Source organism: Gymnodraco acuticeps, unplaced genomic scaffold, assembly GCF_902827175.1.
Source record: "Gymnodraco acuticeps unplaced genomic scaffold, fGymAcu1.1, whole genome shotgun sequence".
Taxonomy (NCBI): Eukaryota; Metazoa; Chordata; class Actinopteri; order Perciformes; family Bathydraconidae; genus Gymnodraco; species Gymnodraco acuticeps.
Window position 1 is genome coordinate 6,242,418 of NW_022991180.1, and position 24,836 is coordinate 6,267,253.

The 24,836-nt window shown below is 39.5% G+C and overlaps 2 protein-coding genes across 3 annotated transcripts in view; both read left to right on the forward strand.

Moving 5' to 3' along the window:
• The window catches only part of LOC117560779 (cGMP-dependent protein kinase 1-like), a 108,183-nt gene extending 88,340 nt beyond the window's left edge, over positions 1 to 19,843 (forward strand). The window contains 11 exon segments of the mRNA XM_034237797.1: positions 7,462 to 7,527; positions 9,365 to 9,439; positions 14,864 to 14,960; positions 15,074 to 15,213; positions 16,372 to 16,461; positions 16,601 to 16,742; positions 17,164 to 17,327; positions 17,463 to 17,585; positions 17,681 to 17,743; positions 17,861 to 17,927; positions 18,051 to 19,843. Coding sequence (XP_034093688.1) covers positions 7,462 to 7,527; positions 9,365 to 9,439; positions 14,864 to 14,960; positions 15,074 to 15,213; positions 16,372 to 16,461; positions 16,601 to 16,742; positions 17,164 to 17,327; positions 17,463 to 17,585; positions 17,681 to 17,743; positions 17,861 to 17,927; positions 18,051 to 18,149 — 1,126 coding nt within the window. The 3' untranslated portion in view covers positions 18,150 to 19,843.
• Positions 19,844 to 22,379: 2,536 nt separating this feature from the next.
• LOC117560780 (dickkopf-related protein 1-like) lies at positions 22,380 to 24,322 on the forward strand. 2 transcript variants are annotated; one of them, XM_034237798.1, is made up of 4 exons: positions 22,380 to 22,767; positions 22,889 to 23,033; positions 23,236 to 23,370; positions 23,489 to 24,322. In XM_034237798.1, the coding sequence occupies exons 1-4, from the start codon at positions 22,555 to 22,557 to the stop codon at positions 23,749 to 23,751; spliced, it is 756 nt and encodes a 251-aa protein (XP_034093689.1). In that variant the 5' UTR covers positions 22,380 to 22,554; the 3' UTR covers positions 23,752 to 24,322. The 2 variants fall into 2 exon arrangements, with proteins under 2 accessions (XP_034093689.1, XP_034093690.1); XM_034237799.1 differs by having other exon boundaries at positions 22,892 to 23,033.
• Positions 24,323 to 24,836: the final 514 nt, after the last annotated feature.

The following is a 24,836-nucleotide window of genomic DNA, read 5'->3' on the forward strand; positions in this document are numbered from 1 at the left end:
ATTTGGGGACTTAACATTAGGGCGAGTAGGACTGTCAACAATCTGAGTAACATTTAAAGAGATACAAAGGTTTTTAAAATCCTCTGACACTCCAGTTAACCAGTTAAAATCTCCAAGTAGCACTATTTCCTTGTAGTCTAGTTGCGATAAAAGATTTGCTAGCGAAGACAAGGAGTCTTTGACAGCTGAGGGGGGTCTGTAACAGCCCACGACCATGACCTGTTGACCCTTTGCCACTTCTATATTTAAGGCTATAAATTCAAATTGCTTACTGATAGATTTGGAAACTACAGCGGTTACACTGAATATATTCTTAGCATAAATGGCAACGCCACCACCTTTATTAGGCCGGTCGGTACGATACACATTAAAACCATTTAAGGCAATGTCAGAGGCCAAAATAGATTTTGTTTAGCCATGTTTCTGATAAAACAATGACGTCAGTCGAGCTCGCCCAGATACGGACAAAATCTAGTTTACCTAACAGACTGCGCACATTCAAGTGGATGAAACCCAACCCAGACCTAGCTTTAAAATCAGCAGGAGTGGCGATCTGACTACTACTACTGGGCGGACCAGGGTTAGGTTGTACATTTCCTGACAGTAATAACAACAAAAAAAACAGGCATCTTTTCCTCTTAAGCGACACGCATACATTGTCATCTACTTTAGAATCACCGGAAAAGTCTGCGAGAGTGTGATTTGAGTTTAAGAAGCAGTCCTGAAGAACCATCATCGCAGGAAAACAAAAAAGACAAACATATTTTGTCGAGCATTCACTTTGGAGATCCTGTAACTTTTCATCTGGCACAACATCTTTTACATTTTTCAAAAACTTTGGGTGTTACTATACACGTAAAATGACATTGCCCATCAGACTCATCTGGACTTTGTGTTTTGAGCTAATGAGCAACAATAGACACACTTAAGATGATGAACATAGTAAATATTTTATCTTTTAAACATCAGATTAGTCATATTGTCATTTTAAGCATGCTTATCCTAACTTTTGTTTCAGTTTAACAGATGATAATATGACTCTAGAGTCTTCTTACATTATTAGTTTATTTTATTTTATTTTTTTCGAGTGTAAAACCAAAGAAAATACAAATGAAACAAAAGATGATACAGACATGATACAGTACTATACAAATGAATGCAATAACAAAACGAAATATTTAATTAATAATTGAATAATCTGTAGTATCATTGTCTGATAACAATAAACAACAAAACTGTAGCTAATTACACGTCCGAAAAGGGGTCGGAAGAAGTTTACACTTATTTAATCCGACCCCTTCTCCCTTTTTTTACATTTTTTTTTTTTTTCTTTTTACATATGTTAACATACAATATCAATGTATACTTTAACCTTGAATAATTTATATAATCATTCATATAATATATACAGGCAAGTTAGGAGAATGGTCTCTATATATTTATATATATATATATATATACACATATGTACATACACAAATTCATAAATTGAATACAAAACAGGAATATAAACAGTTATGGTTTAGCAGTTTCCTCCCTGTACCTTGTGAGAATTGTCTTTATACCTCTTTTTGAATAGTTTGATGTTTAGACATCCCTTTAGCTCCTCACTCTAATTGTTCCAGATCTTCACCCCACAAACACAAACACAAACACTTCTCTTTGTTGTGTGCACCCTGACATAAGTGAATATAAATGAACCACGTAAATTATAATTCCCTTGTCTTTCATTGAACAATATCTGAATATTCCCAGGTAATTGAACGTTTTTTGCCTTAAACATGATTTGTGCAATTTGGAATTCAACAAGATCTGACAGTTTTAATAATTTTAGCTCTAAGAATAATGGGTTTGTATGATCCCTATAGCCGACATTTTTAATAAGTCTTATTGCTCTTTTTTGTAAAATAAATAGGGATTGTGTTGTAGTTTTATAATTACTGCCCCAAACCTCTGCACAGTAACTTAAATAAGGTAACACCAATGAACAGTAAAGAATATAGAGGGAATTTTGATGAAGAATCTGTTTTGCCTTGTTTAATATTGCAATACTTCTTGAGACTTTGGAATGAATATGTTTTATGTGTGGTTTCCAGGAATTTATGTTCTTTAACTCTCTCAATGAAAATCCCATCTATCCTAATGGATGCTAGTGTATTGCTATTTCCAAATATGATTAATGTTGTTTTATTCAAGTTTAATGATAACTTATTACTGTTTAGCCATAACTTTAGTTTGCATATGTCAACTGTGATCTCTTCCAATAGTAGCTGTACATTGTCCCCAGAACAAAATATATTAGTGTCATCAGCAAACAAAACAAACTTGAGTACTGTCGATACATTGCATATTTCATTATACATAATAAATAGTTTCGGCCCCAATACTGACCCCTGGGGGACACCGCATGTAATGTCCAAATATGAAGAACAACACTCTCCCAGCTTCACAAACTGTTGCCTGTTGGTTAAATAACTCCTTACCCATTCCAAAACTACACCCCTGATTCCATAACGTTCCAGTTTCTTTATTAATATGTCATGATTAATTGTGTCAAATGCTTTTTTTAGGTCAATGAATATTCCAATGGCATGTTTCTTTTGGTCAATTGAGCTAGTAATTTCTTCAAGTGAGTCTATTAAAGCCATCGATGTTGATCTATTGGCTCTGAATCCGTATTGACTTTCGGTCCAGTCTGTTATTGAAAAGCTTTTCAAGAATTTTTGAGAATTGTGGTAGAAGTGAGACAGGTCTATAGTTTGTGAAGTGATGTTTGTTCCCAGCTTTAAACAAAGGTATGACTTTTGCTATTTTCATTTTGTTAGGAAATGCACCAGTTTGGAATGATAAGTTACATATGTGTGTGAATGGTTTTGAAATAACATCTATAACCTTTTTTAATACATGTAAGCTTGAACAAATTGTTTTGGACAGTGCACCACAATCGTCTCAATGAAATGAATTATACCTTTTAGCAGTCTGAATGAGGCTTTGTAGAAACACATCTCTCATCCTCAACAAGTAAAGTCCTAAACTTCTGCCATCTGAATCTGTATATTTTAGCTACATATCTATAGTACAGTTTGTTCCTGTCTGTATCCTCTGTATTTTTTACTTTACCTTAAAGCTTACAATACATTTTTAGACTAAATACACACACTACGCTCTGCATCAGCCAAACGACTCGCTGCGCCCTCGCTGCGAGGGGGACCCAAGTTCCCATCGGCAAAAACACGTGGGTTTGCTGTCCTGGCTCCAAGATGGTGGAATGAGCTCCCCATTGACATCAGGACGGCAGATAGCTTGCACATCTTCCGGCGCAAACTGAAAACTCATCTCTTTCGACTCCACTTCGAGCGTTAGAACTATTAACGAAGCACTTTTATACTAATAAAGGACTGGCTTACCTAAAGCCAGTTGAGTAGCACTTGAAATGTTTGGCTCTATGAAACCTGATGTACTTTTATGATTCTGTTTTCTTCAAGGTTGTGTCTTCCTGGTCGAATGTACTTATTGTAAGTCGCTTTGGACAAAAGCGTCAGCTAAATGCAATGTAATGTAATGTAATGTAAAAATACATTTATTGTTTACAGCTACTGTTCTCTGTTCATACCATCAAAGTAAGAAAAACAACTAGCAGAGATGTGAAGCTTTTTTGAGACTGCTTGAGAAGTACTTAGTACAAAGTGAATCCCATGTTGCCCATTTTTAGTTTGGAAACATGCACGATTTTTATTTTGTGGTGCAGTTATGAGACTTTCCCACAGGAGAAAAAAATGTATTTTAGGTGTTGGAACCCAAGGAGGCATAGGGATGGGTGGATGGGAGAGCGGAAAACAGCACTAGGCAACCAGAGTCAGCAGCAGCTAAACCCCTGAATTTACAAAATAAGAAACAATTTCACAAATAGACTATGCATCATTAAAGGGCTCATTTGTCAACTGCAGACTCAGAAATAATAGGAACACTGCCACAAAATGCCACTAAATTAGAATCAATATCAGAAACTCTTGTTCGAAGTGAGTGTTCTTGAGGCAAAACTCAGACATCTGAGACTCGAGGGTAACCTTTCAGCATTATCTGTTTCCCACTGTGTTTGGTTACTCTAACAGCTCAGCTAGGGACTGAGGTATGTTGAGCAGCTTATATGAGGATGTTGGAGCTTGGAAAAACAAAACACAAATGCACAATCAGGAAATGTTATTAAAGCAAGTGGCTGCCGGTAAGAGTAGGACAAATATATTCATACATGTCTGGTATGCTTTGGAAAGTAGTCAGTTATGTGTGAAATGCACAATGTTTTAGTTAATGGGAAAGAGCTGCAAAAACACAGGCACAGTCATGCACTTAAGTGCTCTAATACCAACTTATGACACAGCTACCCAGGCCTACCTGAATACCTCTCAGTTAAAGCTACAATCATTGGCTGTAAATGGACTGCATTTCTATATATGGTACATTTTCTGCATTTATATAGCACTTTTCCAGTCTTTGCGAAACCCTCAAAGCGCTTTTACATATAAGTGTGAGAATTCACCCCATTCATACAGAGGCAGAGGCTGCCGACTGGAACACACTCAGACACCGTTGGCCATGCCATAGGGAGCAATTCGGGGCAAGGTACCCACTTCAATGGGTTGACTACAGGGGCTGGGGATCCAAACACAGACCTTCCAGTATGTGCATGACATCTCCACCTCACTTACCTTATTTTATCCCATAGCTACTGTAGCACTCTCAGCCTCAAGATTTTATTTTCTTAACCCCCTTGACGGGATACCAGATCACTGTCCAATTACAAGGTTCATTTCAACTATCAACTGGAAATCAACACCCCAGGCTCCCTCCTGCGTAAGTCCAAAGGACGTTCCAGGAACAGCTTGCAGCTGCTTTTGCTGTGTCTTTGCTTGTCCATGTGTGTGTCTGTTTTCCAATGTGTTTCTTGTTGCGCTGCAATTAACAAGTGCAGAGTGGATAAGCAAGGCTGAGCAGTATGTAAATGAATGATTCTGACAGATATTGTCTAGCGATTGTGTTTCATGAACATCGCTAGTATCAACGCAGTGGCACACTAGGTTATTTTCCTCAGCCACAGAAGAGCAGCTGGCGACAGGTGTAACATGCTGCTCTCTAATATGAAACCCTTGAGGTCTCCGAAGGATAATTTATAATAACGTAACCACTATTCGAATATAGCTCGAGTGTTGTGTTGTCTTGTTGTGTTGTATCACCATGGTTAGCAAATGAAACAACCACTCTACTCTTCCTTTTATGAGACAAATTAACTCTCTAACAGATTGTAGGTGTCGCTGTATCACAGTTCAGAAAACTGATGGGTAATTTATAAATGTGATGAATAATCTTCATAAATGTACTAAGGTTAGAATAAAATATGTTTAAAGATGCTAACATTTTTGGACCTTGAAGTATTGACTTGTGACTACTATGGTGGAGATCCTGAAATGCATTACTCAGCATTTGGATTGGACTGAGAAGAAACATTTTTGTCTATGGATACATACAATAAATGACATATTTAAAAATAAAATGTTGAAGTTACTCGACTGGCAGGTACTACATTTGTAGAAAGTAGGACAGTAAGCTTTTGAGTGACTCTACAGCTGGCAGATTGTCACTGGCAAATTCACAGCTGGGACACTACAAGTGTGCGCCTCAACAGCCCTCTACAGAGCAAGTTGGCTCCCTATACAGCTTCTGAATATTTAAATAATCCAAGAAATAAACCTATGTTATGAGGGTGTCTCATGCTTCCCTTTATGAACTACACATATCCAAAAGCTTATTTTCTCTTCCTACCTCATTCTCGTGCGATGTTAGCTATTGACAACTCATTCCCACTGACTGTCACTCATCGTGACTCTTGTTCCCCAAAGGAATTATCACATAATCAATGGCAAAACCACAGTAGTCTGACTAATCGAGTATAGACCGCGGGTTTAAGCCTGCCAATATTCGCCCATTTCAGTCGGCAATCTCCTCTGCATCGATTTTGCAAAGGCAGCGTTCTTGCCTAGTGCTCCCCAAGACCATTGTGATGGGTTTAAAGAAAGAAAAAAAAAAAGCCAGAGCATTGTTCTTTTAACACTATACAAGGATGATATGTGGAGCCAGACCTTCTTCTCGTAAACACAGTGCTGTTGAGATAGTTCTGGCTTTTCAAGACTACAACCACGGTGTAACCCAGTGGCTATACATCAAAATAACATTGGTTGTTCTTTCCCCCCCCATTAACCTTGATATAAATACTTTAATTGTGCTTATAAAAATGGTATTGAGTGTGCTGTTGTGGGTAAACAAAAGAACAGGTGGAGCAGGGTTTGCCAGAGTTAAGTTTTAAGAGCATGGAAGCAGGCCACAGGAGATTATCAGAGGTGAATGAAATACTGTATGTGAGGGCCCGAATAGTAATCTGTTAAAGTATCCTTTGCCCCTGACAAGCCCTGCCTCTCCTCTTCTCTCCAATATAGTCCTTACCTTTGAAAATGTGTTGTTCCCCCACCAGCTGTGCCCTTTATTTAAAGGGGTCAGCAAAAAGATACAGAGTGCATGTGTGTGAGTCTGTGCACGAGGAGGGGTCTGCCTGCTAGAGGGAAGGCAGAGGGAGAAGACATAGCATGAGGAGTTATAGTCATTGTGATAGAGTTGCTGTATGTCCGATCCGACACATTTAGAGTGTTGGTCAGCTAGTGTTAGCACTTAAATTAAATCGAATCAACTATAGGTATTTAGAGCAGGGTTAGTTTCAACCTTCTATTAACTCCCCACCGGAATACTAAATTAATCCATCCTCCTATCCTATGAACTTTTTTTTTTTTTTCAATAAGATGAAGGAGCAAATCATCTGCCTATGGGACATTCCCTGAGGATTTACTGTATTTTTTAAAAATATTTTAGTCTACACTTGCTTTTGAGATTTATATATAACAACGAAAGACTTCCCTGCCCTGAGGGAGTGTGTGAAGGAAATCTGTACAGTAAAAGATGGATTCTTGGGATACAGACTCGGAGGACTCGTGTGGTTGGGGCGACTCCTCTGAAGAAGCGTCATCGGAGGAAGATGAACTTGATGTCAAATATAATAAAGAGTAGGCAGTGATGTGTGTTGCGTTTCAATAGTGATGTTTTCATTGTGTGCCTGAGCCATATATGAAGTGAATGGAGTTGAGAAAGACATAAACAAAGTTAGACTGTTTCCATCTTTACAGCGCTGATGAAGCTTTTAAAATTGTAATTATGTGATTCAATAACAGCAACACCGTGTGTAAATAGTGGAACAAATGTATCAATGTTGGTATTGTGTCTGATTGTGTCTGACATCTTTGCTTTTTAATGCTATTTTCTTAATGTCTTTCATTTTTGTAAAGCACTTTGAATTGCCTTGTGTTGAAAGGTGCTATATAAATGACTTGCCTTGATTGTGTTTATTCTCTTTGTGTCCAGGGAGGATGTCAGGACGGCCAACGTCATCGCAGCAGAGGCAGTCACCTGTCTAGTCATCGATAGAGAGTGAGTATTAATAAAGTTATTAACCATAGAACACAATGTTCTACGTTGTAATCCTATTGTTTCTTAAGCATTGGTTCACATGGCACACATTTAGTTAGATTACATTCATTTTCAAACAAAAAAACATCAAAGTCGTCATGAATATGTCAAATGTATATTCAATTACATATTACATTTCTACACCAGTAATTAATGTTTGCTGAGCAATAGTTTGGATATGATGCATCTGCAGGATCAGGCTTCCCTCTCCTCTTCCATACAGTACATTGTTTGAATGTCTACTCACAAAGTTTGGGAGTGATAAAAGGCAATCACGTCACTACCTAAAGTCTGCTGATGGATTCAGCTTCTATGTTTAGGACTCACCTAATATTCATGAAAATGTTTGCCAGACACAGACTTCCAACACGAACAACAAACAACGCCAAGATGGCATGTGTCTTAAGTCCCTCATCAACTTTAGTTAAGAATTTTTGATTTATGCCAGATTTGTGGCAGGATGACTAACAAGGTCTATTTTTTCCACTACCGCATTTTCAGCTTCACATTGCTGTGATGGTCTGACACTTTATTACCGTGTTCATCATGTTTTTTATGGTGCTTAAAAATATGTATCCAAGCAGTTTATATATATATATATATATATATATATATATATATATATATATATATATATATATATATATATATATATGTCTATGAGCATCTCTGTCTCAAGCATTTAGCCGTGTGGAGAGAGTGGAGAGACAGATGGATTGGGCATGGGGAGGAGATAGTATCAGCTTACCAAGGGCCTCCCTCAGCCTCAGGGAACATGGCAGGCATCCTCTCAACTAGCAGAGGGGATAGTGAGTGAGTCACCAAGCTCAGGTGATTATCACTGCCTTTCACTCTGCCTAGCATACAACAGCTAATGCTGTCACAGCCCACAAAACCTGCTCATTGTGCGTGTGTGTCCCAGCAAAGCCAGTATTTGTGAAGATTCCAGGTTGTTAGTATCCAAACCATCTGTGTGCATGTCAATGATTCTGTATGTCTGCGCTTGTGCAATGCACCAAACCTAAACAGAGCATCTAGGAGGTAAGATGAGGATACATGCAAGACACTAAGAAGGAGATAGAAACAGTTGGAAAGAGATGGGGATAAAAACAATCGACAGGAAGTCGCCATCTCACAACATGCAAGAGCCCCGTAAGCAGCCAAACATTTAAAGAAAAGCTCTGCCCCAAAACAGCCGCAGCTTGCAGGCATTATAGTCTCAACAGGACAAAGCAGCAGATGTATTACATCGTCTGGCTGACAGCTTAATGAGCCTTGCATGAAAATTGTCTTATTGAGTTGTTCTTCCAGGATGTTCTTCCAGGATGTTTTGTTCTGCATAGGAAGCTATACTTGAGTGAGAGATGAGCCGTAGCGTAGTTGTTGTTTTCTTAGACGCAGTGAGAACATTTTAATATCATTTAATTTGTATGGCCTGAAAAGAACAGTGTTGTTTCTTTCAGTTTAATAACTAGAATTATTTGTATTCATTTGAACTATTATAATAGCCAGTGACCTTTTTTTAAAACACTGAGCAAACTGTTCTATAATTCATTCAATAAAACATGCACAGCCTCTCCTTTAGGCTCTAAAATTCGCCCTCATCCGCAGCCTGCTATCACACTGTTTTACACCTCTTTGGAGTATCTCTACAGTGATTTTCAGAGGCTCGTCTCTAAAAGCAGACTAATGAATATTTAATAGTTACTGGCAGTGTTTTTATGACTGTCTGACTATAAATTGCACCATACATATGAGGATATGTTGGATATTTTAACATTTGCTTTCTGTTTTGCAGTTCGTTCAAGCACCTGATTGGAGGTTTTGAGGACGTGTCCAAACAAGGCCACGAGGATGCCGATGCCAAAGCAAAGTAAGACGATTATAATTCAGTGGTATGCATACATAATCACAAAAACCATTATGCAAATATATCATTTTACTTTGAGCTTGTTTTGTTTTAAATTGACCATATTGTGATGAACCCCCAGCTGCAACATTTTATAAAGGAGCTTGCTCTCGGCCAAGTGTTAATGCAGTAGGCCTTTAGGTTTGTTATATAACAAGACAATATCCCTGAGGCAGGTCAGAAAGCAGAGGCTATGACCTCCGCCTCTATTTGTGGAGAAATTAATATGTACTCTATGTATCGTCGCTATGGAAACAAGAGGATAGTTCTATAGAAGGCACCTTGGCAATGAGGTGGTTATCTTTGTAGCTACACATCGGCATAATCGGATACCTCGCTCACTCGGTGCTATGTTTCGAGTCAAGGTGAGTTGAAACAAGAACGCGGTAATAAAGATGGCAGAGAGAGAGAGAGAGAGAGAGAGAGAGAGAGAGAGAGAGAGAGAGAGAGAGGAGAGAGAGAGAGAGAGAGAGAGAGAGAGAGAGAGAGAGAGAGAGAGAGAGAGAGGAGAGAGGTAGAGAGAGAGAGCTGAAGAGAGAGAGAGAGAGAGAGAGAGCTTATCGGGGACAAAGCAGACAAGGCTTCTGACCAACGCTTTGATTTCTAGCTGACTGCTGAGTGTTGGTCATCTTTTGCAAGTCCGAATAATTTAGTCAGCAAAGAGCAGAACATAACACCAGTTACTGTTGGACAGAGGCACTGAGGAAAGATAGATGACAATGAGAGGAGGGGGATGCATGGCTTGCCTCTGGCGTTCGGCTCTGGTCCCCCTCATGGCTCACGATCACTGATTATTGCCAGCAAATGTGTTTGATAGAAATAAAACCTGGTGTGTATTCTCTATCCCATTCTTCCTATCCCTGTGTCTCCGTAGGGAAGATAGTTTAAAGATTGATTTAATGCAAATGAGCAACCAATCATAGCCCTCAATAATCAACCCTTTTCTCTAAAGATTAAGCCAAGCCTCCCGGAGATCTGTCACATCAAAGTGTTTTCCACCGTGATTAAGGTAGCTCTCCCTGCAGCATGCTGAGTGTGTGTCATCTCTCGCTGACACTCCCCAGCTGAGCACATTTGTTTCTTGGTGAGGAAAGCCTGAGTCAGGATCTCACGGTGACGGAAACTATCTCTAATTGGTCACAGCGGATAAGCACCATGCAGTAGTACTACAGTATAACTACACAGCAAACTACAGCTGCTCTCTGTGAGGTTCACAGGTCCTTTCTTCAAACACTACCTCCCCACATTGTTTCTGATCAAGCTGCTGCTTCTCTCTGCATGAGAAGCTTCACGCTACACAAAGTAGAGCCAATTAATCCCTTTTGTGGTAATGTTCCTTTTATTTCTGAATGCATAACATATGGCTTTGAGTTTTTTGTTTAGAGGAAAGCGATGTGAGAGATTAAAACAAGAATATTATGTTTTCAACCCATATCTTGCAGAGGTTTCTTTTAAAAAAGCTATTATTAAACCGATCAGGGACCTTGTTGCACATCATTAATGTTTTCCCTCTCCCCTAATGCCCTGTTATCTGTCCTAAAAAGGCACAACATCACGTTTACTTATTTTTGTTGGTGCTCAAATAAAACAAACAATACAAACAGAACTATCCTCTGATAGGCTTTCATTTTCTACATGTTTGTGATGAACTGTTTTCCTTTCAAACTGTCCATAAAAGTCTCAACTAAAAGTCTCATCCAACCAACAGATGTCCTGTTTTGAGTATAACGTTCTCTCCACTTATTGCTAATCACAACCCATCCAGCATGATGGAGATTAATGGGACAATATGAGCCAAGTATGACTCAGCATGTCCCATGTCTGTTGAGCAGGTGTAGGAGTTCAACAAGTGAGAATCACTGGTAAATAAAAGTGACATTTAATGAGTCAGCTTTAAGGTCAGAGATGTTTCTTTTATCTCCTCTCCCTTGAGTCAGGCTAGACCAGAGGAAATGAGCACACACCCTCATATACACACAACCAAACACACACACATGCACACGCACACACATGCACACGCACACACACACACACACACACACACACACACACACACACACACAAGGATTGCATCATTTTGTATGACCTCATCGGTTCACTGATACAGATTATCACCCACTGGGGTGCTACTTGACCGGCATAGGAACATTTTGTATTGCAGTGCTAGTATCACTCATGTAACATTGTCTAGTGACATGTCATTTTAACTTCACTAAACCTATATACCTAACCAACTTTACAGTGTTTGATGCAGCTGAGCGGTGTGTTTTTTTATTCAAGTTCAACGTTAAGAAATACATTTAAAGTGGATGTTTGGTCTGCGCCTGAATGTCATTAAAGACAAACACTTCAGCCACGGGCATAGAAAAATGTTGCCCTCTGCCAATTAAAAAAAGATCTATATGAGTATTTCTGTTACTGCTTTTGTAAATATCTTCCCTATTCATTGACTCTCCGAGAAGTGTCCTTGGATGAGAAATAGAGCAGCAGAATGTGTTTTTCCTGTAAAGACTTTTCATTTCAATTAATTGCACTGCTATCTTCACCAGCTGGTTTCAAGGTTACCTTATTGTATTAACTTAAAAAGGAATCTTGCACAGAATAGACTGTATTGTTCCCCCATTGTCTACTTAAAATCTAGCTCTTTTATGGTTCAAAGGAGTTATTGTTCACCAGCTTCAAGTATTTGCTCCTTACCTTTATACTTGAAATGGATAAAGGATGCCATCTGCTGGCTGAATGACACTATTACCTTTAAACCTTTTTAAAGACCTGCATGGAGGAAAACAATCCATTCATTCCTGAACCCGTTTATATCTGAATTTACCAGACCTCCCTTCTTATGTGTACCCATAAGTCCATGCATGCATATGTGTTGGCACTATGACCTCATTAATAATCCTGTCCCACACACAGAACTCAATGTACTCTCGCTTACCTCTCTCCATCATTTAGTTAAGCAGAGTGAATTTGGGGATTTGGAGTGTATTCTGGGCCGGCATCCAGACGAGAGGATGGGAGAAAAGATAAAAGGATCACCTGTAAATCTTACATTCGAATGGTAGTGCCTGTTTATACACAAATAAACAGTCACTGCCCTAGTAACCTAATGTGTTTCTGTGAAACATGGTGCCTTAGTAACCTGCCAACACAGGCCCCTACTGTGCCCACTGGTATGTAGCTTAGGGAGAAAGGTTTTATTGTTCTGGCTGATGTATCTGGTGGATTTGAGTAAAATCCTCTTTCCACATCTCAAATGCCTCAAAGGCTGAGATGGACGTCTCATTTGCCACTTTTATTTATCAAATTGGAACCCAGAACTGTATATAAAATGAGTCATTGTTTAACTCTTAGATAAATAAATGTAATCCCTGCTGCGCCATGAAGGAAGACTGCTGAGTTATCTAAACAAGTCTTCCTTCTAGGGGAATGTTTTGATAAATGTCTTTCACTGGCATACTTCTGTGACGTTGAAGGCAATGGTCTGTTCTGAGTGACCCAGCAAAGGCTGTCCAGGCTCCGATCTGTCCTAAACCCACTGTTCCAGACAATGAGTTGATGAAACTCTGTCTGGATCAAACAATAAACTGGAGAACATACCGTACATCTGGGGCAAATAAATAGACACGGGGAAGCTATCTTTACTGCCAGCATGTGCAGGTCTGCAGTGGCATGTTGTGGATGTTTGGTAGCAGAGTCAGGCAGCAGTAGAGAGATTGGGTGACAGATCTTTAATCCTAACATTTATGGTGCCTTTTTCCCTAACGTTTACTGGACCCTTAACACATTTCAACTAGGGCCGGGACTTTAACGCGTTAATTAAGATTAATTAATTACACAAAAAGTAACGCGTTAAAAAAATTAACGCATTTTAATCGCACTTATTTTTGCACCGCGGAACGTTTCTCACTGAATGAGTTTCAGGCGTACCGATTATACTGGAGCACCAACTAACGTTCATGACTTCAGACAACAACAAACCACAGTGAACAACAGTGGGAAATGTTGTTTTAAAAAACGGACGGATGGAAGCGTCGATAAGAGCACGGTTGTGTGCAAATTATGCAAAAAGGAATTCGCATATCACCGCAGCACATCAAGCCTCAAGTATCACCTCAATGCAAAACATATAGCAGCTAGCGTGGAAGCTAGCGTGGACGTTAGCCTCTTTTATCGCGTTCACACCAAAAAGAGCCGGTACTAAAATTAGTTCATGAGAACCTTTTTACCCCCACGAAAGTCCCTGCTAGAGAGCAGAGAGCTGCTAGAGAGCAGGGACTTTCGTACGGCTCTCTTGTGAGAAAAGAGCTATATTTCTGATTGGCTGGGCGGATTGCAAACCACGCCCCGTAAAACTCCCAAAAAGTTTTGTGAAGCCGCCATTTTATTATCCTCGCATTAGCATTATTAGCATTAGCATTATCCCAGCGCAGAAACGCAGAGAGACTAACTTATGGCAACACAAAATAAAACATGGGAGCGGTGGAGATGAGGAGGTGTCGGCGTTCTGGCGATTTACTCGGAAGGCTTCAGTAGAAGCTGCTGGGAGTCCCAGCAGCTTCTACTGAAGCCAGTCCCCAACTCCGGGGACTTCCGGCCGGGGACTTTGGGCGGCAGTATACGCCGTGAAGTTGTTTGCGGCCTGCCAGTAAACCCAAAGCAGAAGAAGAAGAAGAAGAAGAAGAAGTGACGTCAGCGGCTGCATTTGCCTAATCCTCCCCCAGGTTCAAAGAGTTCTCATGAACTAAGTTCTCATGAACCTTTGTGGGAAAAGTACTGCGGTGTGAATGCGCCTAATGGTATACTAAAATCCATGTGAAAAAAATTGCTTCTCACTGTTCTCAGGTCAAATATTTATGTGATTAAAAATGCGATTAATTTCGATTAATTAATTACAAAGCCTCTAATTAATTAGATTAATTTTTTTAATCGAGTCCCGGCCCTGTTTTCAACACTATGATTATTTTCCTTACTAAGTCTTTTTTGGCTTGACCAGCTGACAGATTGCCCAACTATACTCCACTACATCATGCCTTATTCACAACACATTAACATTCATTTAGAATATATCAGGGTGGGAAAACCATGCTTAACATCTTTATTTTGAAGAACAGTCTTTTGTAGATTCTGAAACCGTGTTAGTACTTTACTAGAGGACTGAACTCAAACACATCCTGTTCACATTTATACACTCCACATCCTCAATAACATCCTCGAAAGATTAATAAGCGTTTAATCCTCTAAGATTTGCAAACAAATGAGCTAAAGTAGTGACGGATATTTTGTCTCAGGTTGTTGGAAGTGGATAATCTCTCCTTTCATCCTGCATCTCATCACTAATCCTGTTCCGATTCTGTCTTTTTTCCATCCTTTTTCCTGGCACCACAGGTATGAAGCAGAGAATGCGTTCTTCTTCAACCTCAACCTAGCTGACTTTAACATCATCGACACTCTGGGAGTTGGTGGCTTTGGTCGTGTTGAGCTGGTATGGGGGCCCTGCACTGTGACAGTTCCAATGTTCCAATTGTCTATGTGGGCTCGTGTGGAAGCTGGTTTTTTTTTTTATTTGAATTTCTTTCTTTCTTTTTCTCACTGCAGGTTCAGCTCAAGAGCGATGAGAACAAAACCTTTGCCATGAAGATCCTGAAGAAGCGACACATTGTCGACACAAGACAGCAGGAGCACATTCGCTCCGAGAAACTCATCATGCAGGAGGCGCACTCTGACTTCATTGTTAGGTACACCTGTGAACTGCTTCATTCAAAAGGCAGTATAAATAATCTACAATGTTCCATACATTCCTCAAGGATTAGTACTTTATTAATTTAGAACCAAAAAGGACTGTGGATTATTTGTCAAGTTTATAAAGGTTTCGTCACACTTTGTGCATTTCAACATAAATGCAGAATGAATGTATGTGTGTGTGTGTGTGTGTGTTTGTGTCTACCTGTGATGTTCCTGAAACTCTGGTGATCTATAAAAGGCGTTCTTCCTGCTGTTTTGTCTGTGTATTCTGGAAGACGCGCCATCTCTTGTGACCCTGAAAGAAAAAAAGAAGGCACATGAGTGCTATGTTTATGCTACACTATAAAGTATATCTTTAAATACAGGTATTCACAGGGAGTCCTTGAACTCCAGGGGGCCCCAGTTACCTCAGGGGTGCTGAATAACTGTTGCACAATTTTATAGATTCAGTTTTAGTTTTCATAAGGTTAAGTGTCTGTAAATAGACATTGCACTAACATAAATATAACATATTATTATCAAAGATACATCAGATTGTTTCACAGGCTAATAGGTCAGCTAGTTAGCTAACCTATGCTCAATCCCTGTGGGGCTACTCTCCATAACGGTGGACTAGTTAGCTATATTAGGTACTATTATATTTATAGCTTAGTACCAAATGCACCATAAAAAGGTATGCTTTTTCACAAGACTCTATGTAGCTTTATACGTTATTGTAGGCCCAGTTTCATATGCAACTAAATGTTAAGCACATTTAGTAGAGGGTCCATGCTCCATCTATATTTTAACTAAGTAGTCCGTAGCCTAATAAGCATAAAAGAATCATGGACTATTGGTGGAAATACAGTTGCTCTTTCTGACCACATACTCTGTTTCAAAGATAGTGAATAGGCATTTTGATGTAACATTGCTTCTTACACAACTGGTGATAGTATATGCGTTATTTCAATATTAACAGCGTGCATACAGATACATTTTTTTATTGAAATGTACTTTGCATATATTGATATCGTCGACAATCATTTTGTAAGAGTATGTATCAGCTCTTCTTGAACTGTGAAATATTAATTAATTACACAAATAGATATTTACCACATTGCATTTAAAAGCTGTTATAGTGAGACTCTACCTTTTTATTTTCTAATTGTCAGACTCTATAGGACGTTCAAGGACAGCAAGTACCTCTACATGTTGATGGAGGCTTGTTTAGGGGGAGAGCTGTGGACAATACTTCGAGACCGGTAAGCTCATTTGTTTTAGCCGAGTTATATTTCTGTTACTGCTAGGGATGCAAAGCGTAAGTATCACAACATGTGGATAGCGAAAGGTGCAGTAATAGTCCTAAAACCTAAAGTATCTGTTGTTGTGCTGTGTTTCCAGGGGTTCATTTGAGGACTCAACCACCAGGTTTTACACAGGGTGTGTGGTGGAGGCCTTCGCTTACCTACATTCCAAAGGAATAATCTACAGAGACCTCAAACCAGAGAACCTTATTTTGGACCACAGGGGATATGCCAAACTGGTAAGAGGTCAATAAGGGATTACCGAAGAACTCCAAATTATTTTTTCTGTCTTTTGTTGAAGGGAGAAATCTAACCTTTTTCTGACACTACAAAGGAGTATCAAATTAAACTCGAACTCGAGTGTTCGATTACACTTCAACAGTTGTCTTTTGTTGCGAGTAAATAATAGTATAATTAAAGTATAATTGAGTTTAAGTTGGCATTTGTTTGGGGTGCCGCCATTACCTTTCCCCTGCTGGAGAAACCAGTTTGTTGCTTTTGGCAGAGCAGCAACCAGCTGCTCCATGACTTTTATCCACCATGCCAATACATTCATATACACATGTTCTCATTCAAATAAGGACCAAATTGTTTTGTTTTGAAATGAAATACCTTTTCAACTTCATCTTACTGACAAAAAACCCGTTTTCTTTGTCACAGGTCGACTTTGGCTTTGCCAAGAAGATCGGGTTTGGGAAGAAGACGTGGACCTTCTGTGGGACACCAGAGTATGTAGCACCAGAGATCATTCTCAACAAAGGCCACGACATCTCAGCCGACTACTGGTCGCTAGGCATCCTCATGTTTGAGCTCCTAACTGGCAGGTACACTCAAGTCGATAAACCTTAGGTTTGCTTTGAGATGGCATATGGTATCATGCACAACAAAAACAATAAATACTATTTTAAAAACTTTGCATTTCTCACTCAAGACTAATATCTTTACCTGTGTTTATCTAGCCCTCCATTCTCTGGCCCTGACCCTATGAAAACGTACAACATCATCCTGAGAGGCATCGACATGATCGAATTTCCAAAGAAAATTACCAAAAATGCTGGCAACTTAATAAAAAAGCTATGCAGGTGAGTGTCTGTGCTTCTGGCGATAGTTTAGACTCTGAGTAATTGATTTAAGTGGCTTATTTTCATTATGAGTCATCTTTTTGTTTCTTCTACAGGGATAATCCCTCTGAACGACTGGGAAACTTGAAAAATGGTGTCAAAGACATCCAGAAGCACAAGTAAGCATGCGTATAAAAGAATAACATCCTTTTAGTTGTACATTTCTCTGAGCAGATTGATTTGGTAGTTAAACATAATTATGAAATAATAAAGAAGACATACTGTTTTTTCTTCAGATGGTTTGAAGGCTTTAACTGGGAGGGCTTGAAGAAGGGGACATTGACGCCTCCTATTATCCCCAACGTAAGTGCATACTTGCGATGCTAGTTCATATTTTCTAGTTGCTCTTTTGTAGTCACTTTCATACTCTAAATACGTGTTTCATCGGCTTGTTAAGCTGCTAACCTTTTTCTGTCTTTACACCAGCTCACATCAGCAGTTGACACAAGTAACTTCGACAGCTTCCCAGAGGACAACGAGGACCCGCCTCCTGATGACAACTCTGGCTGGGACGTTGATTTTTGAAGTCCGCTTCTCAACTTAAAACCAAAAGAAACTCTTCTTTTGTTGGCTTGGAGGCCATCTTGAGGATACGGATGTGTTGTAAAAAAACTGCTATAAAAAGAGAGGATTTGGAGAAGAAGATAGATGGATGGAAAACCCTCTGGGTCACCGATATGCCTTTATTTCACTGTGGCTCTGGATCAAGCATTTATATTGGGACTGCTGTAGCACTTCTTCAGTGTTGTCTTACACTCTGCTCTGAAGGCAAAGGAAAAGAAAGTGCAGGGATACACATACACACACGACACAACAGAGGCTGATAATGGAGCCAGGTTTTCTCATGCAACAGGGAATTATGTTCAATGGGTGGATGATTGTTCCATAGTTTGTCTAAGTTTTGGTTCTAGGGTCAATAACAGTGAAAAATGTGGACTGCGCAAAAAAACAGAAAACGCTGATGATGATTTTTTTGTGTTGGTATCTTCGCAATATTTGGTGAAATGTTTGAAGGACATTGGATGGGTTTAGGATGCTACTTCTTGACATGCAGCTGCTTTCTGCAAACTCCGATAATTTCCAGAGATCTACACACTACAGTTTGCAAGTAAAACTGTATCAAGTGCCCAAGACTAACCTGAATGTCACATTTCCCTCTTATTTGAAGTCCATAAGGCATGTACGGTACAAAGTATTTGAATTTAAAAAAGACACTTCACCACAACAAAATCAAATACTTAGTACACTTTATATAAGATACCTTGAAAAGCACAAACACTGTGCCTTGAGTGAAAAGAGACGTGAATCTTAAAAGTGCCCTCCTTAAAATGTAATGAATCACACACCGACAAACACGAAATGTCAGCTAGTATTTTCATGAAGCAATGTGTCATTATGCACTTAAGACCATTAACTGGGAAAATTAGCAGTTACAGCTCATTTTAAGCTTCGGTAGATGGTGCCACACCTATTTTCTTTAATATGCTTTTAATTGACACATATAAATGCGTCTCTGCCTACATACTTCTTAATTTTGTTCTGAAATCACCCAAATGCCTCGTCATCTTTTCGCCTCTGTATAGTTCTGACACAACTGTGAACATGGTTTCAATGTCTTTGGTGCTGTTATTGATACATTATAATAAGAGATGGTGAGGTGACAGTACTGGTTATTGTTTTTGTAAAGTGATTATTTTGTGCCTGTTTTCTTTGTAACGTATACTTGACTTTGTTCTTTAGACAAATTGGAGATTTGTGTGCAATTGTAAACTCGATTGAGGCTTTATTTGATATCACTTGACACCATGTTACATTGTGCTAAGTGGTATTCCCGAGTGCTTTTTTTACAAACAGGTTAAGTTAAAGCTTAAATTAACCATCCTTGTCTTTGGAGGCATTAACCACATTCACATTATCTTAAGACTATCTTGATTTAACATCATCTAATAGATGTTTTAAAAGCGAACAGATTCAAAGGAGATTATATTCTGTGAAACTCACAACTTCGACCATTGGCGCCATGATCTCTCACCCTGCTCATCATCCCTCATGTCCAAAGATCAGAACAATGTAAGTGCCTTAAATCAATGGCATACAAATTTAACATCACAAGTCCTTTTCGATGCTGCATGAAAACATTTACACCTCAAAAACGTCTGTTTCCTCTTAGATGGCTGCTTCTCATCCTTTGTTATATCTAATAAATACATTAATCACCATGAAAAGAGAATTTTTAGTCATTTGATGGCTGACATGAAATTAATTTCCTGCTTACCCCTTGTGGTATATCTCACAGGAACATTCATTAAAAGTGAGATGATAATAATCTATCATACCTGATATGTCTGCAATGAAATGCTTTTCTCTACATGTCTAAAATGGTCTTATGAAATAAACCACAGCTGGCCTGAGATAAAGTGAAGTATAAATCCTGGATCAGAGGGACATCCATCACCTTTCAGTCATCAAATGTGAGCATGCAGCAATGGCGTGAATGATTTGCAGTTTTGAACATTTCACAGCTTGGTAAACAGTATTACTCTTTACCACTGTTGACAATCTTTGACGGTATGATAGCATTGATCATAATGTATCAACATTGTTAAAATGATCACTGTTTCTCTCATATTTCATGAAGCCAAACAGACCCACACATTTAACTTTCATAAATCATTGAATGAAGACATCTTAGATCTGTGGGCATACCGAGTATTTTCTGTTGCTGTATTAAGTGCGGGTCATGTTTATCACAAAGCCTTATGTATGCCATCACTTCACAAACCACTGGTTTTGAGTCTTATATTGGCCGCCTTCTGCAATGTTACCTGATATATTGCCTTGTGTTATGTTGTTTATCTGCTGTAAATGAGTTTTGCAGAGTGCCACCTGTAAGATTTTTAAAATTATAGAGTAAAAACAATACTTTTGAGTGGTGTTTGTCTCGTAGTTATTTTGTATCCAACTCTGAATAAGTTATTAAAAACTTGTGCTGGGGAGATTTTAGTTTGATGTAATTGCCACAAGGGGGGGCTGTAGGTAAGGCAGATGTCAGCGTGAGTCTGATGTGAAATAGTTAAGGTTGCATGAGATCTAATAATTGGTCCTACAGTCAATGTAATCCACATACTGGTAAATGCAGATGATTCAGCTTCTCTGGTCTCAGTGTTATTCACACAACAAATCTGTTTGGGGGACAGGGAAATGGCTTCAGCCATAACAACAGGGTGACACTTCGAAGAGATCAAAGGGGATCAAAGTGCATCAAAGGAGCTCACCTTACCAGCACTGACATTTAGTAAAGTGGAGATAAAAGCACTACTTCAAAAGACATACAGCAATTCAAACGCGCAAAGTGCTACAGTGTGTTTGTCAGGTGTCTATGGCGCATCTCTTCCTCGCAGACACACACGCATATGCACGCACACGCGGCACACACACATCCTCACACTCAAACATAAGCTACGTGACCAGCAGATGACGTCCAAGTGCCAAGATAGCTTCATAAACCAGAGGGGTCGTTTCCAATACGCACTTCAGCACCTGTGTTTTTTCAGCACATCCTAAACCAGACAAATTGAGCCCCCTAAAATACTTAAGAAAAACACTTTGCACTATTTCGCAACATGGGATTTAATTCACAAAACAATATTTCAAATATATATAACTGATAGCGTAATTGGTAAAACGGTGATATTATATGGGGCTTGTTTTGTAGACATAAGTCAATCAAACACGTTTTTTTCTAACCTTAGATGGGTTATTTCTTACAGTGGAGGAGCCCAAAGGGTCACCGAACAGGACAGATCAGAGTTGCCTTTAATCTCAAAGTGCCAGTCAACCCTGAAAGGCCTCGCCACGGAAGTCCATTAATTCGGTAAACTTTTCACACCCCTTAATGGTCTGCAAATCCCACACATTGATGTCCGCGACTGGTGTAGTCAAGCACACTTTGGAGGATAATTGCCCCCTTTGCAATCAGAAGGATCAAATGAAGTAGTTAATCGACGCAAGTAACTTCAATCACTGTCTTCACACAGCCAAAGGGCAGTTCGGCTACTTGAATGTCAAAGAAACGGGAAAAACCAAACAGCATTTATAAAGAAGGGTGACTTCTTTATGAAGTTTATGAAGACAAATAATACAAAATCCCACATTTTGAAGAACACTGTAGCAGATACATGTATTATTTTGGATTAATTACGCCAATAACTGCCTGGAAAACATTACAAGTCAATTATGATTTAATGGGGAAATGTTACAATCAACGTTTTTTTAAAACAATGAATAGCCTACTGCTATAAAACATGACTACTTTCGTCTTATGATGAGTTTCATTTGAAAACGAGTGAAATAAATTATTTATAGCTATCCTATTTCAATATTTAATATAATCTGTGAGACCACGTTTATTCTCCACACATGCTTTAAATATGTTGAAAAAGCAGAATACGGAGGAAAACTGGTAGGCCTACACCTTAAAAAAAAGTATACTAAACAATAAAAAGAAACATATATCATTTATTCACTCTTGTTTTTTCATTAATTAAAAACGTGATTTCAATGTAGATTAAGAAAGTCCATCTCTCTGGAAATACTTTATTTCCAGGACTCGTTACTTGGTGATGGGCATTCAGTGTCGGGGGAGAATGGATGGCCATTTCCGTACAGCGGGTCTCTCTTTGAAATTCCACCCCTCCGCCTTTGTTGTGCACAGCGAGGGGCGGGAAGACAAACAGGTCCACATGTATAAAGAGATCAACCGAGGACTGTGAGTCAGTAGGCTTCGACAGCATCCTGTGAAACTCTCTGGAAACTTTGGGATTCAGGATTTGAGTTCGCTTTTGGACTTTGCCACTTTTTGAATTTATAAAAAATAAATTGGGTTTTTTCCCCCGTGTGTTTACAACACAGCAGATTAAAAGCGAGAATCATGCAGATACCGGCACACCGCTTCTTGGCTGTGTATCTCACGCTGTTTGGATACCTTGGGGACGTCTACACGGGAACAGTCCTTGTAAACTCCAATGCTATCAAGAACCTGCCCGGTGCTTCGGGGGGTAAAGGCTCCGACACTGTCAGCCCGAGTCCGCGCACCTCTCCCTCCGGAAGCTTTGGACACAAATTACCCGTGGACACCTTGCAGGTAATTACATTTCCCGTGCGTAAAAGGCATTCTCTGCGCTGAGGCAAAAGTCTTGTTATGTACGTTTCATATGTGATATCTCATTCCTAAATGACACCCTTTACTTGTTTTAACACTATAGCAGTCAGCTGTTTGCACGGGTGATGAAGACTGTGGAGGTGATGAATTCTGTAACGACGCTCGAGGCGCCTGTCTGCCCTGCCGTAAGAGCCGGAAGCGTTGCGCACGGGACTCCATGTGTTGCGCAGGAAACCGCTGCAGCAATGGTGAGCAGAGGCATCCTACCTGAAACAAATGCTGTTATTTACGATTTACCCAGTTGTTAATGATAATCTGATAACTGTGAATACTTTTTTTGTAGTCATATGCAATTATGTGTTTGCATGTTTTGCTGATATCCTTGTATCCAAATCTGTTGTTGTGTCAAATATAAACCCTAAATGCGTTTCCTTCTTTTGACAATTATAGGTGTTTGCCAGGCAAATGACATAGATGGTGCAGATGCATCCATCGTCACAGGCTGGCACAAACACAACAACACCATGGAGCATCATGCTAAAAAGCCTTCCACTGCCCACAACAATCAGCCTATTTCTACAAAAGGTGAGTTAAGGTTATTCAAACTTGATCAGGTTCCATTTAGTAATACCACAAGCAGTTTCTGTAAAGTGTCTTTCATGCAACAGATTTTAACCTCTCTCTTTTGATCATATTTTTCCAGGCCAGGAAGGGGATAATTGTCTGAGATCTGCAGACTGCTCTGAGGGTCTGTGCTGTGCCAGACACTTCTGGTCTCGCATCTGTAAGCCTGTGCTGACGGAGGGCCAGGTGTGTACGCGCCACCGCAGGAAAGGCACCCATGGTTTGGAGCTGTTCCAGCGCTGCGACTGCGGAGACGGTCTATCCTGCCGACCAGAGAAAGGAGAGCGAGACCTCAGTGTCAGCAGGACAGCCCGGAACCTACACACCTGTCAGAGACGCTGACACTAAAGCGTGAACACACAGTGACAAAGAAACACACACACATCCTGCAAACCCACAAATCAGTCATATACACTGACATACACTTTTCAGCTTTCATTCCACCAGAGATGCTGACACAAAAACACGTAGACACCCAACACCTAAGACATTCTTTCCTGCCAAAGTTGCTGACACAAACAGCACCCGGAAGGATGGACATGATTCCTGGTAAAGTGATACACCCAGAGGGATGCAACAGTGCAAGACAGACTGATCCAGTTCCCCATTAACAGTCGGAAGTTAGGAAGTGATATTTCAGAAGTCTTGGGGAGATCGATTCATGTCGTCGGTAATGGCAGAGCTGTTTTGTTTCTCTTTTTATGGAACTTCAAGCCTCAGTTATTGCAGTAAATTACTGCATTGTAAATATTATCCTGGCACATAATTGAGCTATTGAATTCTGTCAACACCAGTATTATAAAGACATGGTGCTGCATGCATTGTAAATCTGTTATATATATTGTTTTATAAGAAAATGTTCTATAGAAAATGTGAATATATTTGTTTTATTAAACAACATTCGATAACCTTACTCTTTTGTTCTGGAAATCTTTTTGTGTTAATAGTTTCTCTGATCTACTGTGTAACAAAAATAAATGTCTTATGGGAAATTGTTTCAGAGAGGTTTCACTAAAATTGTTTCAAACATATATTTTACCGCAGATGTTAGGGTCCAAACCATTTAGTCCAAATATTCACTTAAGGGTTGTTACCAGTGGGTAACATTTCTTCTAGAATAACAATTTTCCCTTTTTGGAAAGCAAGAGTTATTTGAACAATCACTTGGTGGTGTAAAACTCATAGCCCAGTATTCACAAAGCACCAGTTGAGGTTGAGTGGATGGTTACAATGTTTGGCCCATATTTGTTTCTCCAACCCATTACACACAATTGCTGGGATATATGCAAACACACTTGCAGTAAACATACTTACAACAAACAACACACTTTCCTGAGTCAGGAGCCTCAACAGGCCACATCCTGCTATAGGAAGCAAATGATGGTCCATCAGAGCTATGTCATCAGACGTATGATGAAAACAGGACA